The 16,193-nt window shown below is 44.0% G+C and overlaps 1 protein-coding gene across 3 annotated transcripts in view; it reads right to left on the bottom strand.

The window, feature by feature from the left end:
* Positions 1 to 1,529: 1,529 nt before the first annotated feature.
* The window catches only part of APAF1 (apoptotic peptidase activating factor 1), a 144,448-nt gene continuing 129,784 nt past the window's right edge, over positions 1,530 to 16,193 (bottom strand). For all 3 annotated transcript variants that reach the window (XM_068106327.2, XM_068106345.2, XM_068106335.2), the window contains exon 27: positions 1,530 to 1,836. In XM_068106327.2, coding sequence (XP_067962428.2) covers positions 1,690 to 1,836 — 147 coding nt within the window. In that variant the 3' untranslated portion in view covers positions 1,530 to 1,689. The remainder of the gene's footprint in view (positions 1,837 to 16,193) is intronic.

Below are 16,193 nucleotides of genomic sequence, written 5' to 3'. Positions count from 1 at the left end.
ATGCGGGGAATGTGGGGGAATGTGGTCTGTCCTAGGAGACTCCGATTTATACTACTCAGAGGACCCTGAGGACTCAAAAGACCCCGATGACCCAAAAGACCCAGATGACCCAAAAGACCCAGATGACCCAAAAGACCCTGAGGACTCAAAAGACCCAAAAGACCCCGAGGTGCCTCATTTTAAAAAAAACAAGACCAAAAGTCTAACAGCGGTGTAGCCGGGCTTGTAAAATATTAGAAACCACAAACACACATTATTAGCTTTTTTAACAGTCGCTAATGCTGTTTATAACATTAAACAAAGAAATTTGGAGGATTCTAGACATCCATGAGGTAAGTTTTACTTACAGAACTGAGGGAAGATCTACTCTAATCTATATACCCCACAAGGGTTGAGGTGTACTCATTCGCCAAGCACCTAGCTAGCGCTTGTCAAGCCAGCCATTCCTTAACGGTTTTGAATGGAGTGCTTGCTCGAATGCTTAAACCAAATGGCGATCTCTCCACAAGAAACTTCATTTATTTTCTCGCTACACTTCATGGATACGTAAGGTTCAGCTATTTATTTATTTTTGATCGCTACACTTCATGGAGAGGCATTGCACAGCTATTTATTTATTTTTGATCCCTACACTTCATGGAGAGGCATGGTACAGCTATTTATTTCTTTTTCTCACCACTCCATGGAGAGGCATGGTACAGTTATTTATTTCTTTTTCTCGCTACACTTCATGGGTACAGCTATTTATTTCTTTTTCTCACCACTTCATGGAGGCATAGTACAGCTATTTATTTATTTTTGATCCTGACACTTCATGGAGAGGCATGGTACAGCTATTTATTTCTTTTTCTCACCACTCCATGGAGAGGCATGGTACAGTTATTTATTTCTTTTTCTCGCTACACTTCATGGAGAGGCATGGTACAGCTATTGGTTCACGAGTTATCAAGTGACCACTATATTCGTCATGTGTGTGTGTCTGTCTGTCCGCAGCATAACTACCCGATGATATCATCCGATCTTGATGAAACTTGGGTGGGAGGTTGATATCATGATCTGGTTGTGTCCTGCCTGGAGTGGGCGTATTGCGCCCATTGTGGGCGGAGCCATGCCCCAAAAAGATGGAAAAAGATGGAGAGGCATGGTACAGCTATTTTTTTTTCTCGCTACACTTCATGAAGAGGCATGGTACAGCTATTTATTTATTTTCTCGTTACACTCCATGGAGAGGCATGGTACAGCCATTTATTTATGGCTGTAATTTATTTATGTTTTTTATTTATGTAATAATTTATTTATGGCCCCCCCGTCGCCACCTCCCCCACCAAGGATGCACAACCCCACTCTTCCCTCTGAATGATTAAAGCAGGCGGTGCAGCACCATGTCAAAAATCAAAATTCAAATAACCGTTATGCATTTCCAGGAGTCACGTGACGATGGTATGAGATGGTGAAACCAATATCCCATCCAAGATGGAGGCTAATGGAGCAAACCAAGCCAACACAACGAACTGGAAGTGCACACCCCATTTGCAATCCCTTTGTGTAACACATTCGGGCTTTATTGGCAACCAATAGGCTACATTTAATGGAATACATCCAGGTATGCACCTTATTGTGCAGAAGGAAATTGTGGTTGTACAAGTAGAAAAACTACAACATACAACAACGATAAAAAAAAATCTAAAATCAGTGCATTACCTGGAGAATGTACAATAAACCCAAACTGTCAACGGTGACGAGCATTTGTCGTTGAAGAGACACATGGAGGGACACGAGGTCATTTCCACGGGTGTGGAATGTCTGCAGTAGGTCCCCCGTAGAGACGTCCCAGAACTAGAGGAGAGAGAAGCCTTGTGAGGCCCATGCCACAAATCCACGACCCCCTCACTCTCGCGTTGGCCAGACCATGCGACTCAAATCGAATTTGCAAGGTTCCATTCTATCCAATTTGCATCAACAGACAAAATGACTCAAGGGCAGAATTTAGGAGGGGATGACAAAAACAACCAAAACAGGCATACTACCGTATTTATATTATACAGTGCATTCAGAAAGTATTCCGCATAAAAACATTGCCTCAAACAGGGAACCATGATTGCCATGGGGCCCGCAAGGCTAACCCCCGCTCTAGCGGGGAAAAATGGCTTAAAACGATCATTGAGTGTAGATTGATGAGGGAAAAAATGAATTTAAACGATTTCAGCATAAGGCTGCAACAAAACAAAATGAGAAAAAAGTGAAGGGGTCTGAATACTTTCTGAATGAATGAATGATTTCAGAAAGTATTCAGACCCCTTCACTTTTTTCACATTTTGTTATGTTGCAGCCTTATGCTGAAATCGTTTAAATTCATTTTTTCCCTCATCAATCTACACTCAATACCCCATAATGACAAAGAGAAAACAGGATTTTAGAAAGTTTTGCAAATTTATTAAAAAGAAAAAACTGAAATATCACATTGACAAAAGTATTCATACCCTTTGCTATGACACTTAAAATTTAGCTCAGTCATAGACTCCTCCTCACTCACCACACTCACCACATTCATTCTTGATCATCTTTGAGATGTTTCTACACCTTGATTGGAGTCCACCTGTGGTAAATTCAATTGTATTGGACATGATTTGGAAAGGCACGTACCTCTCTATATAAGGTCTCACAGCTGACAATGCATATCAGAGCAAAAACCAAGCCATGAGGTCGAAGGAACTGCCTGCAGAGCTCAGAGACAGGATTGTGTCGAGGCACAGATCTGAGGAAGCCTACAAAAAAAAATCTCTGCTACATTGAAGGTTCCCAAGAGCACAGTGGCCTCCATAATTCTTAAATGGAAGACGTTTGGAACAACCAGGACTCTTCCTAGAGCTGGCCGCCCGGCCACGCTGAGCAATCGGGGGAGAAGGGCCTTGGTAAGAGAGGTGACCAAGAACCTGATGGTTACTCAGGCTGAGCTCCAGAGATCATGCAAAATGCAAATTTCGCCTAGATCAAAAGAGCTCTCAGAGGCCTTCAGAAAGAAGGTTATAGATGCCTACAAGTCTGGGAAGGGATTTAAAAAGATCTCCAAACAATTTGAAATAAATCATTCGACTGTCCAGAAGATCATCTACAAGTGGAGAAGATTCCAAACAACTGCCAACTTGTTCAGGCCAGGCCGCCCCAGCAAGTTCAGCCCGAGAGCAGAACGCAGGATGCTGAAAGAAGTCTCTAAGAACCCCAGAATGTCATCACACCATCCTCCTCACCTGACTTGAATCCACCTTTAACGTTACCGGCACTGCCCTCTCTTGGATTAAATCATACCTCTCTGACAGACGCCAGTTCATCTCCATCAATAACTGCAAATCCCCCACTGCTCCCCTCCCCCAAGGTGTCCCCCAAGGTTCAGTTCTTGGCCCCCTCCTCTTCATCCTCTACCTGTCCCCCCTCGGTCACTTAATCCGCCGTCATGGTCTCCAATTCCACTGCTTCGCCGATGACATCCAGCTTTTCATCTCCACCAAGTCCGTCTCCACCGACACCCACTCTATCCTGACAAACTGCATCACTGAAATAAAATCCTGGCTTCAAATCAACTTCCTCAAGCTTAACTGTGATAAATCTGAAATAATCATCATTGGCCCAAAAACGCTCACAAAATCCACCCATAACTTTGCCCTCAACATCGACGGTATCCCAGTATCCACCTCCCCTCACATCCGGAATCTTGGCGTCATCTTTGACCAAACCCTTTCCTTCGACAAATACACTAAACAGATCACAAAGTCAGCCTTCTTTCACCTGAAAAACATTGCCCGTCTCCGCTCATCCCTCTCCTCCACGGCTGCAGAAACCCTCATCCATGCCTTCATCACCTCCCGTCTGGACTACTGCAATAGCCTCCTCTATGGTTCACCCTCAAAAATCACCAATAAACTCCAATACATTCAGAACTCCGCTGCCCGTCTACTCACCCATTCCCGGACCCGTGACCACATCACCCCTGTCCTTTACAAGATTCACTGGCTCCCCATCCCCCAGATAATCCAGTACAAAATCCTCCTCTTGACATACAAAGGCCTCCATAACCTGGCCCCATCCTACCTGGCTGACCTCCTCTCCAGACACACTCCCACCCGCAACCTCCGCTCTGCTGGTACCAACCTCCTGACCCCCTCCATCCGGACCAAATTCAGATCCTGGGGGGACAGGGCCTTCTCCATCGCTGCTCCCACCCTCTGGAACTCACTACCTCACACCATCAGAGACTCCTCCTCACTCACCACATTCAAAACATCACTAAAGATCCACCTGTTCAACACTGCATTCAACATTCAACCCACAGCATTTAACCCCTGACTATCTCTTCTCCTTCTCCCTCCTTTTGCTTTAAATATTTCCCTATTGATTCTTGTCTTTTTGCAATTGTTGTTTTCATGTATTGTTATGCATTATGTTTTCCACTCTGTCAAAGTGCCTTTGGGCTTCTGGAAAAGCGCTATACAAAATAAATGAATTATTATTATTATTATTATCACGGGACCTACAGGTAGCTCTCACCACTGTTGATGTCAAAGTGCACGAGTCTACCATTAGAAAGAGGCTGCACAAATTTGATCTACATGGGAGGTGTGCCAGGAGGAAACCTTTGCTGTCCAGAAAGAACATCAGGGCAAGACTAAAGTTTGCCAATGAACACCTCGGCAAAGACCAGCACTTCTGGAACAATGTGCTCTGGACAGATGAGTCAAAGGTAGAGCTATTTGGCCACAGTACCAGAAGACATGTTTGGCGAAAACCAAAGACAGCATTTTACCACAAGAATCTGATACCAACTGTAAAGCATGGTGGTGGAAATATTATGGTTTGGGGCAGCTTTGCTGCATCAGGGCCTGGGCAGCTCACCATTATAGAATCCACTATGAATTCTTCATTGTACCAGAGGGTGCTTGAGGATAATGTGAGGCCATCTGTCGGAAAGTTGAAGCTCAACCGAACGTGAACCTTGCAACATGACAATGACCCTAAACATACCAGTAAATCCACCAAGGAATATAGCTGAAAAGAAAGAAATGGAGGGTTCTGGAATGGCCAAGTCAAAGCCCGGATCTAAATCCCATCGAGATGTTGTGGGGGGATTTGAAACGAGCTGTGCATGCAAGAAACCCCTCAAACATCGCACAGCTGAAAGAATTCTGCATGGAGGAGTGGGCAAAAATTTCTCCCAGTCGATGTCAGAGACTGCTAGACAGTTATAAGAAACGCCTACTTGAGGTTGTTTCTGCCAAAGGGGGCAATACCACCTATTAGAGCCAAGGGTGTACTTACTTTTTCCACATGTGAAATTTGCATTTATGTTTATTTAAATTATACAATGGACTACAAAATGTAAATGTTTCATGATATTTGTTATATTATATCACCTTTATCTATCAATATTGTTGAAATGAAGATCAAATAGCTGTATGTTGAAATATGTTGAAAAAGTCAAAACTTTACATGGGGTGTACTTACTTTTTCACGTGACTGTATAGTAGATGTGTCACCTTTCGTTTTTCTTTGGATGTTCGTCTATTGGTTGTTAGGGTGTATCCGTGTCCTTGTTCATTTATGAGGTTACTTAGTGGGTCCAGAGCCAGACAAAACAGAAGGGGGGAAAGACCGTCTCCCTGGAAGATTCCGCGCCGTATCTTCACATCTGGTATTTCGATATTTCCTTCTGAGTACTGTAATGTCAACGTGGAATTTAAGAGCTCCATTGCTTTCTCAATCAGTTTGATTATTTGGGGATTGATTTTGTACATTTGCATGCATTTTATCATCCACGAATGTGGGACACTGTCAAAATCTTTCTTCTTGTCTATCCAGGTGGTGGACAATTTAGTTCTTCACATTTTGCAATGTTCAAGTTTGGCCTTGTTCAGTAGTAGGAGGTCAATTGTTCCATAACACCCTCTGTTACATCCCTTTTGTTCTGCCTCTAAACCTCCTTGCTGTTAGATGATGGTACATCATTTCAGTGCTGATTCCAGTCAGAGGTTTGTATGTGATCGGTAAGCAAGTTGTCGGCCGGTATTTGTGGGGAAGTTGCGATTCCTCCGATTTTGGGATGAGAAAGGTGTTCCCTTCTGTGAGCCACTCATCCATTCCTTTTCCTTGTGGATCAGTTCCTTAAATGTTCTGGCGTAGTGATTGTGAAGAGCATCAAGTTGTTTTAGCCAGAAATTTGGAATTCCATCTGGGCCTGGGCTTTTGAAGTTTTGCATTTTTATGCCTCTGCTGCCAAAGTCGCCGGAGGCATTATGTTTTCGGGTTGTCCGTCTGTCCGTCTGTCCGTCCGTCCGTCCGTACGGGCTAAACCTCGTTTTTCTCAGCAACCACATGTCCGATTGAGACAAAACTTTCAGGGTAGGAGTGACACCCATGCAGAATGTTTTTATGATAATTGTGCCATCATAGGTCATGTGGTATGGCAGCCCTCTTGTATTAAAAGGAAATAATTAAAAAATTATTTCTCAGAACCGATGAATGGAAAAATTTGAAACTTGGCATATTGTCAAGTACTCCCAATGGGGGACAAAAGCTTGATAATGATGACATCATAGGTAAAGTGGTATACCAGTCAAAAATTGTTTTCATCGAATTCCTTATCCTAAAAATCTGAAATTGCATGCACATGATCTATGACCCATTTGTATTGAAATATTAAATTTATGACATCATAGGTCACATTGTGCTTGGGCAGCCGTCTTGGATAGAAAAACGAACCTTATCTGATCAACACGAAACTTCACAAACGTGATCCCCTACCCATACATATGCAGAGTGATGGCATCTACCCGTTGTGGGACAATGTGGAGGAATATTGGAGACACGTCGCATTGTTCGAGTTTGAAGTTGTTTTCTCATTTTCTCTTCATCAATAACCAATGTGGGCATTTCCTTGAGATGTTGCTTCTTCCTCTCCAAGTTTGGGATCCATTCTGCTTCCTTGTTATGTTCTTTTCAATCTTCAAAAATTCCTTTCCAGAATTGTTCCAGTTTTTCTTTTTCATGGGGAGTTGACACATTCTGCTTTTGTTTCCGCAATTCACAGTAAAATCTCTTTGTGTTACTTTCAAACATGTGGTTTTGTTTTCTCCTGTTGTTTCCTTCTTCATAGTTTTTTTAAATTTATCTTCCTTGCTATCATTTCTATTGAGTTTGCTGTCAGCACACAAGGACTCGAGGTATTTGTCTTCGACTTTGTCTTTGTGTTTGTTTTTTATTCTTTGGATTCTCTTTTTTAGTTTTGGGTGTCTGTTTCCTTTCCTGAACTGTTGTATTTGTCCTACTTCCTTCTACAGTTATTAGTCCCCTACCAGTGTACACCGGAGGGGACTATAGGTTTGCACTCCGTCCCTCCGTCCCTCCGTCTGTCAGTCTGTCAGTCTGTCAGTCTGTCAGTCCGTCAGTCCGTCAGTCCGTCAGTCCGTCAGTCCGTCAGTCCGTCAGTCCGTCAGTCCGTCAGTCCGTCAGTCCGTCACGCAAAGAACAATTTTCCGGACTTTTTTTTCTCAACTCTTAATGCTTACGATTTCAAACTTGGTACCTGGTTTCCTCATGATAAGTTACAGATAAAGTTCGAACTTCACGACGTTTCGATCATTTTTGACAAAGTTATGGCACTTTGAACTTTGGTAATTTCCCTAACAGTTTTCTGGATGACAGACTGCCGGTAGGGGACATGTATTGCAGCGCAATACTCAAGAATGCTTGTTCTCTTTGTGTCTCGAAACTCTGTCTCCAAGGTGGATTTGGTTTCTATTTGTAAGTCGTAGTTAGCTCACCTGGAACGAAGTTCATTTTTTCTTCTTCTGGTGTTGTTTGCCCGTTACTTTTTCTTGAATAAATAGTGCAGCTGCGGAACAGATATTGATTTCCTTCAAGGTGGATGATTTTGAGATCATTTTTCTGATTGAATAGTTGGTTCCTCTCGTTAAGATTTTAGTCCGTTTAATATTTTCAATGCGATGAAGTTTTGGTCTTTGTCTGAGTTTTATCAATTTTATCTCTTCTATTTTGTTGGCTAACTCTTCTTCCAGTCTATGCTGCTCTTCATCATCTTCATCATCCTCCTCTCCCTCATTGTGCTGCTCTCCCTTGGCTTTCTGACCATCACCATCTGCCTTTTCCATTCTTTTCCCCTTCGTTTGTTTGTGTTTGATTCCCCCCACCAATCACCTCCAAATTCCCCACCTCTAAACAAGCATCCCCCACCAGCCACACATAAACACAAAGCACCTCTAAACAAACATCCCCCACCAGCCACACATAAACACAAAGCACCTCTAAACAAACATCCCCCACCAGCCACACATAAACACAAAGCACCTCTAAACAAACATCCCCCACCAGCCACACATAAACACAAAGCACCTCTAAACAAACATCCCCCACCAGCCACACATAAACACAAAGCACCTCTAAACAAACATCTACCACCAGCCACACATAAACACAAAGCACCTCTAAACAAACATCTACCACCAGCCACACATAAACACAAAGCACCTCTAAACAAGCATCTACCACCAGCCACACATGAACACAAAGCACCTCTAAACAAACATCCCCCACCAGCCACACATAAACACAAAGCACCTCTAAACAAACATCTACCACCAGCCACACATAAACACAAAGCACCTCTAAACAAACATCCCCCACCAGCCACACATAAACACAAAGCACCTCTAAACAAGCATCCCCCACCAGCCACACATAAACACAAAGCACCTCTAAACAAACATCTACCACCAGCCACACATAAACACAAAGCACCTCTAAACAAACATCCCCCACCAGCCACACATAAACACAAAGCACCTCTAAACAAACATCCCCCACCAGCCACACATAAACACAAAGCACCTCTAAACAAGCATCCCCCACCAGCCACACATAAACACAAAGCACCTCTAAACAAACATCCCCCACCAGCCACACATAAACACAAAGCACCTCGAAACAAGCATCCCCCACCAGCCACACATAAACACAAAGCACCTCTAAACAAACATCCCCCACCAGCCACACATAAACACAAAGCACCTCTAAACAAACATCCCCCACCAGCCACACATAAACACAAAGCACCTCTAAACAAGCATCCCCCACCAGCCACACATAAACACAAAGCACCTCTAAACAAACATCCCCCACCAGCCACACATAAACACAAAGCACCTCGAAACAAGCATCCCCCACCAGCCACACATAAACACAAAGCACCTCTAAACAAACATCCCCCACCAGCCACACATAAACACAAAGCGCCTCTAAACAAACATCTACCACCAGCCACACATAAACACAAAGCACCTCTAAACAAGCATCCCCCACCAGCCACACATAAACACAAAGCACCTCTAAACAAGCATCCCCCACCAGCCACACATAAACACAAAGCACCTCCAAACAAACATCTACCACCAGCCACACATAAACACAAAGCACCTCTAAACAAGCATCCCCCACCAGCCACACATAAACACAAAGCACCTCTAAACAAACATCCCCCACCAGCCACACATAAACACAAAGCACCTCTAAACAAGCATCCCCCACCAGCCACACATAAACACAAAGCACCTCTAAACAAACATCCCCCACCAGCCACACATAAACACAAAGCACCTCTAAACAAACATCTACCACCAGCCACACATAAACACAAAGCACCTCTAAACAAACATCCCCCACCAGCCACACATAAACACAAAGCACCTCTAAACAAACATCTACCACCAGCCACACATAAACACAAAGCACCTCTAAACAAACATCCCCCACCAGCCACACATAAACACAAAGCACCTCTAAACAAGCATCCCCCACCAGCCACACATAAACACAAAGCACCTCCAAACAAACATCTACCACCAGCCACACATAAACACAAAGCACCTCTAAACAAGCATCCCCCACCAGCCACACATAAACACAAAGCACCTCTAAACAAACATCCCCCACCAGCCACACATAAAAACAAAGCACCTCTAAACAAGCATCCCCCACCAGCCACACATAAACACAAAGCACCTCTAAACAAACATCTACCACCAGCCACACATAAACACAAAGCACCTCTAAACAAACATCTACCACCAGCCACACATAAACACAAAGCACCTCTAAACAAGCATCCCCCACCAGCCACACATAAACACAACGCACCTCTAAACAAGCATCCCCCACCAGCCACACATAAACACAACGCACCTCTAAACAAGCATCCCCCACCAGCCACACATACACACAAAGCACCTCTAAACAAACATCCCCCACCAGCCACACATAAACACAACGCACCTCTAAACAAGCATCCCCCACCAGCCACACATACACACAAAGCACCTCTAAACAAGCATCCCCCACCAGCCACACATAAACACAAAGCACCTCTAAACAAGCATCCCCCACCAGCCACACATAAACACAAAGCACCTCGAAACAAACATCCCCCACCAGCCACACATAAACACAACGCACCTCTAAACAAGCATCCCCCACCAGCCACACATACACACAAAGCACCTCTAAACAAGCATCCCCCACCAGCCACACATAAACACAAAGCACCTCTAAACAAACATCCCCCACCAGCCACACATAAACACAAAGCACCTCGAAACAAACATCTACCACCAGCCACACATAAACACAAAGCACCTCTAAACAAACATCTACCACCAGCCACACATAAACACAAAGCACCTCTAAACAAACATCCCCCACCAGCCACACATAAACACAAAGCACCTCGAAACAAACATCCCCCACCAGCCACACGTAAACACAAAGCACCTCGAAACAAACATCCCCCACCAGCCACACATAAACACAAAGCACCTCTAAACAAACATCTACCACCAGCCACACATAAACACAAAGCACCTCTAAACAAGCATCTACCACCAGCCACACATAAACACAAAGCACCTCTAAACAAACATCTACCACCAGCCACACATAAACACAAAGCACCTCTAAACAAACATCTACCACCAGCCACACATAAACACAAAGCACCTTTAAACAAACATCTACCACCAGCCACACATAAACACAAAGCACCTCTAAACAAACATCTACCACCAGCCACACATAAACACAAAGCACCTTTAAACAAACATCTACCACCAGCCACACATAAACACAAAGCACCTCTAAACAAACATCTACCACCAGCCACCAGCCACACATAAACACAAAGCACCTCTAAACAAACATCTACCACCAGCCACACATAAACACAAAGCACCTCTAAACAAACATCCCCCACCAGCCACACATAAACACAAAGCACCTTTAAACAAACATCTACCACCAGCCACACATAAACACAAAGCACCTCTAAACAAACATCTACCACCAGCCACACATAAACACAAAGCACCTCTAAACAAGCATCTACCACCAGCCACACATAAACACAAAGCACCTCTAAACAAACATCTACCACCAGCCACACATAAACACAAAGCACCTCTAAACAAACATCTACCACCAGCCACACATAAACACAAAGCACCTCTAAACAAGCATCCCCCACCAGCCACACATAAACACAAAGCACCTCTAAACAAGCATCCCCCACCAGCCACACATAAACACAAAGCACCTCTAAACAAACATCTACCACCAGCCACACATAAACACAAAGCACCTCTAAACAAGCATCTACCACCAGCCACACATAAACACAAAGCACCTCTAAACAAACATCCCCCACCAGCCACACATAAACACAAAGCACCTCTAAACAAGCATCTACCACCAGCCACACATAAACACAAAGCACCTCTAAACAAACATCCCCCACCAGCCACACATAAACACAAAGCACCTCTAAACAAGCATCTACCACCAGCCACACATAAACACAAAGCACCTCTAAACAAACATCCCCCACCAGCCACACATAAACACAAAGCACCTCTAAACAAACATCCCCCACCAGCCACACATAAACACAAAGCACCTCTAAACAAGCATCTACCACCAGCCACACATAAACACAAAGCACCTCTAAACAAGCATCCCCCACCAGCCACACATACACACAAAGCACCTCTAAACAAGCATCCCCCACCAGCCACACATAAACACAAAGCACCTCTAAACAAGCATCCCCCACCAGCCACACATAAACACAAAGCACCTCGAAACAAACATCCCCCACCAGCCACACATAAACACAAAGCACCTCTAAACAAACATCTACCACCAGCCACACATAAACACAAAGCACCTCTAAACAAACATCTACCACCAGCCACACATAAACACAAAGCACCTCTAAACAAACATCTACCACCAGCCACACATAAACACAAAGCACCTCTAAACAAACATCTACCACCAGCCACACATAAACACAAAGCACCTTTAAACAAACATCTACCACCAGCCACACATAAACACAAAGCACCTTTAAACAAACATCTACCACCAGCCACACATAAACACAAAGCACCTCTAAACAAACATCTACCACCAGCCACACATAAACACAAAGCACCTTTAAACAAACATCTACCACCAGCCACACATAAACACAAAGCACCTCTAAACAAACATCTACCACCAGCCACACATAAACACAAAGCACCTTTAAACAAACATCTACCACCAGCCACACATAAACACAAAGCACCTCTAAACAAACATCTACCACCAGCCACACATAAACACAAAGCACCTCTAAACAAACATCTACCACCAGCCACACATAAACACAAAGCACCTCTAAACAAACATCCCCCACCAGCCACACATAAACACAAAGCACCTCTAAACAAACATCTACCACCAGCCACACATAAACACAAAGCACCTTTAAACAAACATCTACCACCAGCCACACATAAACACAAAGCACCTCTAAACAAGCATCTACCACCAGCCACACATCTATCTATAATTCCATTAATCTCTGTGTGTATGTGTGTTTGTATGTGTGTATGTGTGTATGTGTGTATGTGTGTATGTGTGTATGTTTGTCTGTGACCGCTGTTTCTCGACAACTACCGGTCCGATATACTTTAAACTTGCCAGGTATATTGCTGGGGACCCGAGGATGTGCCTTTTCAAGGTTTCATATTAATCGGAGAAGTACTTACCGAGCTATGGCGATTTCTTTACCAAACACTGCAAGCCGTTCGCTTTGGACCAAACCATTCATGTAAATAGAGGGGGGGGGGGGGGGGTTCTGTGGTCGTTACTGCCACGTGGTTTCAAAGTTTTTTTTTGTTGTTGTTGTTTGCACGCATGATTTTTTGCACCCACGTACGGGCACGCCCTAGGATGTTTACACACACACACACCCCTACACAAATTTTTTTTTTTTTTTTTTTTTTGGCAAGGAACGGGCACCCACGTACGGGCACGTCCTAGCTTATATATAGTACGGGCATGCCCTAGTACACACAAAGCACCTCTAAACAAGCATCCCCCACCAGCCACACATAAACACAAAGCACCTCTAAACAAGCATCTACCACCAGCCACACATAAACACAAAGCACCTCTAAACAAACATCCACCACCAGCCACACATAAACACAAAGCACCTCTAAACAAGCATCTACCACCAGCCACACATAAACACAAAGCACCTTTAAACAAACATCTACCACCAGCCACACATAAACACAAAGCACCTTTAAACAAACATCGACCACCAGCCACACATAAACACAAAGCACCTCTAAACAAACATCTACCACCAGCCACACATAAACACAAAGCACCTCTAAACAAACATCCCCCACCAGCCACACATAAACACAAAGCACCTCTAAACAAACATCCCCCACCAGCCACACATAAACACAAAGCACCTCTAAACAAACATCCCCCACCAGCCACACATAAACACAAAGCACCTCTAAACAAACATCTACCACCAGCCACACATAAACACAAAGCACCTCTAAACAAACATCCACCACCAGCCACACATAAACACAAAGCACCTCTAAACAAACATCCCCCACCAGCCACACATAAACACAAAGCACCTCTAAACAAACATCCCCCACCAGCCACACATAAACACAAAGCACCTCTAAACAAGCATCTACCACCAGCCACACATAAACACAAAGCACCTCTAAACAAGCATCCCCCACCAGCCACACATACACACAAAGCACCTCTAAACAAGCATCCCCCACCAGCCACACATAAACACAAAGCACCTCTAAACAAGCATCCCCCACCAGCCACACATAAACACAAAGCACCTCGAAACAAACATCCCCCACCAGCCACACATAAACACAAAGCACCTCTAAACAAACATCTACCACCAGCCACACATAAACACAAAGCACCTCTAAACAAACATCTACCACCAGCCACACATAAACACAAAGCACCTCTAAACAAACATCTACCACCAGCCACACATAAACACAAAGCACCTCTAAACAAACATCTACCACCAGCCACACATAAACACAAAGCACCTTTAAACAAACATCTACCACCAGCCACACATAAACACAAAGCACCTCTAAACAAACATCTACCACCAGCCACACATAAACACAAAGCACCTTTAAACAAACATCTACCACCAGCCACACATAAACACAAAGCACCTCTAAACAAACATCTACCACCAGCCACACATAAACACAAAGCACCTTTAAACAAACATCTACCACCAGCCACACATAAACACAAAGCACCTCTAAACAAACATCTACCACCAGCCACACATAAACACAAAGCACCTCTAAACAAACATCTACCACCAGCCACACATAAACACAAAGCACCTCTAAACAAACATCCCCCACCAGCCACACATAAACACAAAGCACCTCTAAACAAACATCTACCACCAGCCACACATAAACACAAAGCACCTTTAAACAAACATCTACCACCAGCCACACATAAACACAAAGCACCTCTAAACAAGCATCTACCACCAGCCACACATCTATCTATAATTCCATTAATCTCTGTGTGTATGTGTGTTTGTATGTGTGTATGTGTGTATGTGTGTATGTGTGTATGTGTGTATGTGTGTATGTGTGTATGTTTGTCTGTGACCGCTGTTTCTCGACAACTACCGGTCCGATATACTTTAAACTTGCCAGGTATATTGCTGGGGACCCGAGGATGTGCCTTTTCAAGGTTTCATATTAATCGGAGAAGTACTTACCGAGCTATGGCGATTTCTTTACCAAACACTGCAAGCCGTTCGCTTTGGACCAAACCATTCATGTAAATAGAGGGGGGGGGGGGGGGGGGGTTCTGTGGTCGTTACTGCCACGTGGTTTCAAAGTTTGTTTTTTTTGTTGTTGTTTGCACGCATGATTTTTTGCACCCACGTACGGGCACGCCCTAGGATGTTTACACACACACACCCCTACACAAATTTTTTTTTTTTTTTTTTTTTGGCAAGGAACGGGCACCCACGTACGGGCACGTCCTAGCTTATATATAGTACGGGCATGCCCTAGTACACACAAAGCACCTCTAAACAAGCATCCCCCACCAGCCACACATAAACACAAAGCACCTCTAAACAAGCATCTACCACCAGCCACACATAAACACAAAGCACCTCGAAACAAACATCCACCACCAGCCACACATAAACACAAAGCACCTTTAAACAAACATCGACCACCAGCCACACATAAACACAAAGCACCTCTAAACAAACATCTACCACCAGCCACACATAAACACAAAGCACCTCTAAACAAACATCCCCCACCAGCCACACATAAACACAAAGCACCTCTAAACAAGCATCCCCCACCAGCCACACATAAACACAAAGCACCTCTAAACAAACATCCCCCACCAGCCACACATAAACACAAAGCACCTCTAAACAAACATCCCCCACCAGCCACACATAAACACAAAGCACCTCTAAACAAACATCTACCACCAGCCACACATAAACACAAAGCACCTCTAAACAAACATCCACCACCAGCCACACATAAACACAAAGCACCTTTAAACAAACATCGACCACCAGCCACACATAAACACAAAGCACCTCTAAACAAACATCTACCACCAGCCACACATAAACACAAAGCACCTCTAAACAAACATCCCCCACCAGCCACACATAAACACAAAGCACCTCTAAACAAACATCCCCCACCAGCCACACATAAACACAAAGC

Source organism: Myxine glutinosa, chromosome 1, assembly GCF_964187855.1.
Source record: "Myxine glutinosa chromosome 1, kmMyxGlut1.1, whole genome shotgun sequence".
Classification (NCBI taxonomy): domain Eukaryota; kingdom Metazoa; phylum Chordata; class Myxini; order Myxiniformes; family Myxinidae; genus Myxine; species Myxine glutinosa.
The sequence above is the reverse complement of the archived record's forward strand: the minus strand, read 5'-3'. Positions and strand labels throughout refer to the sequence as shown.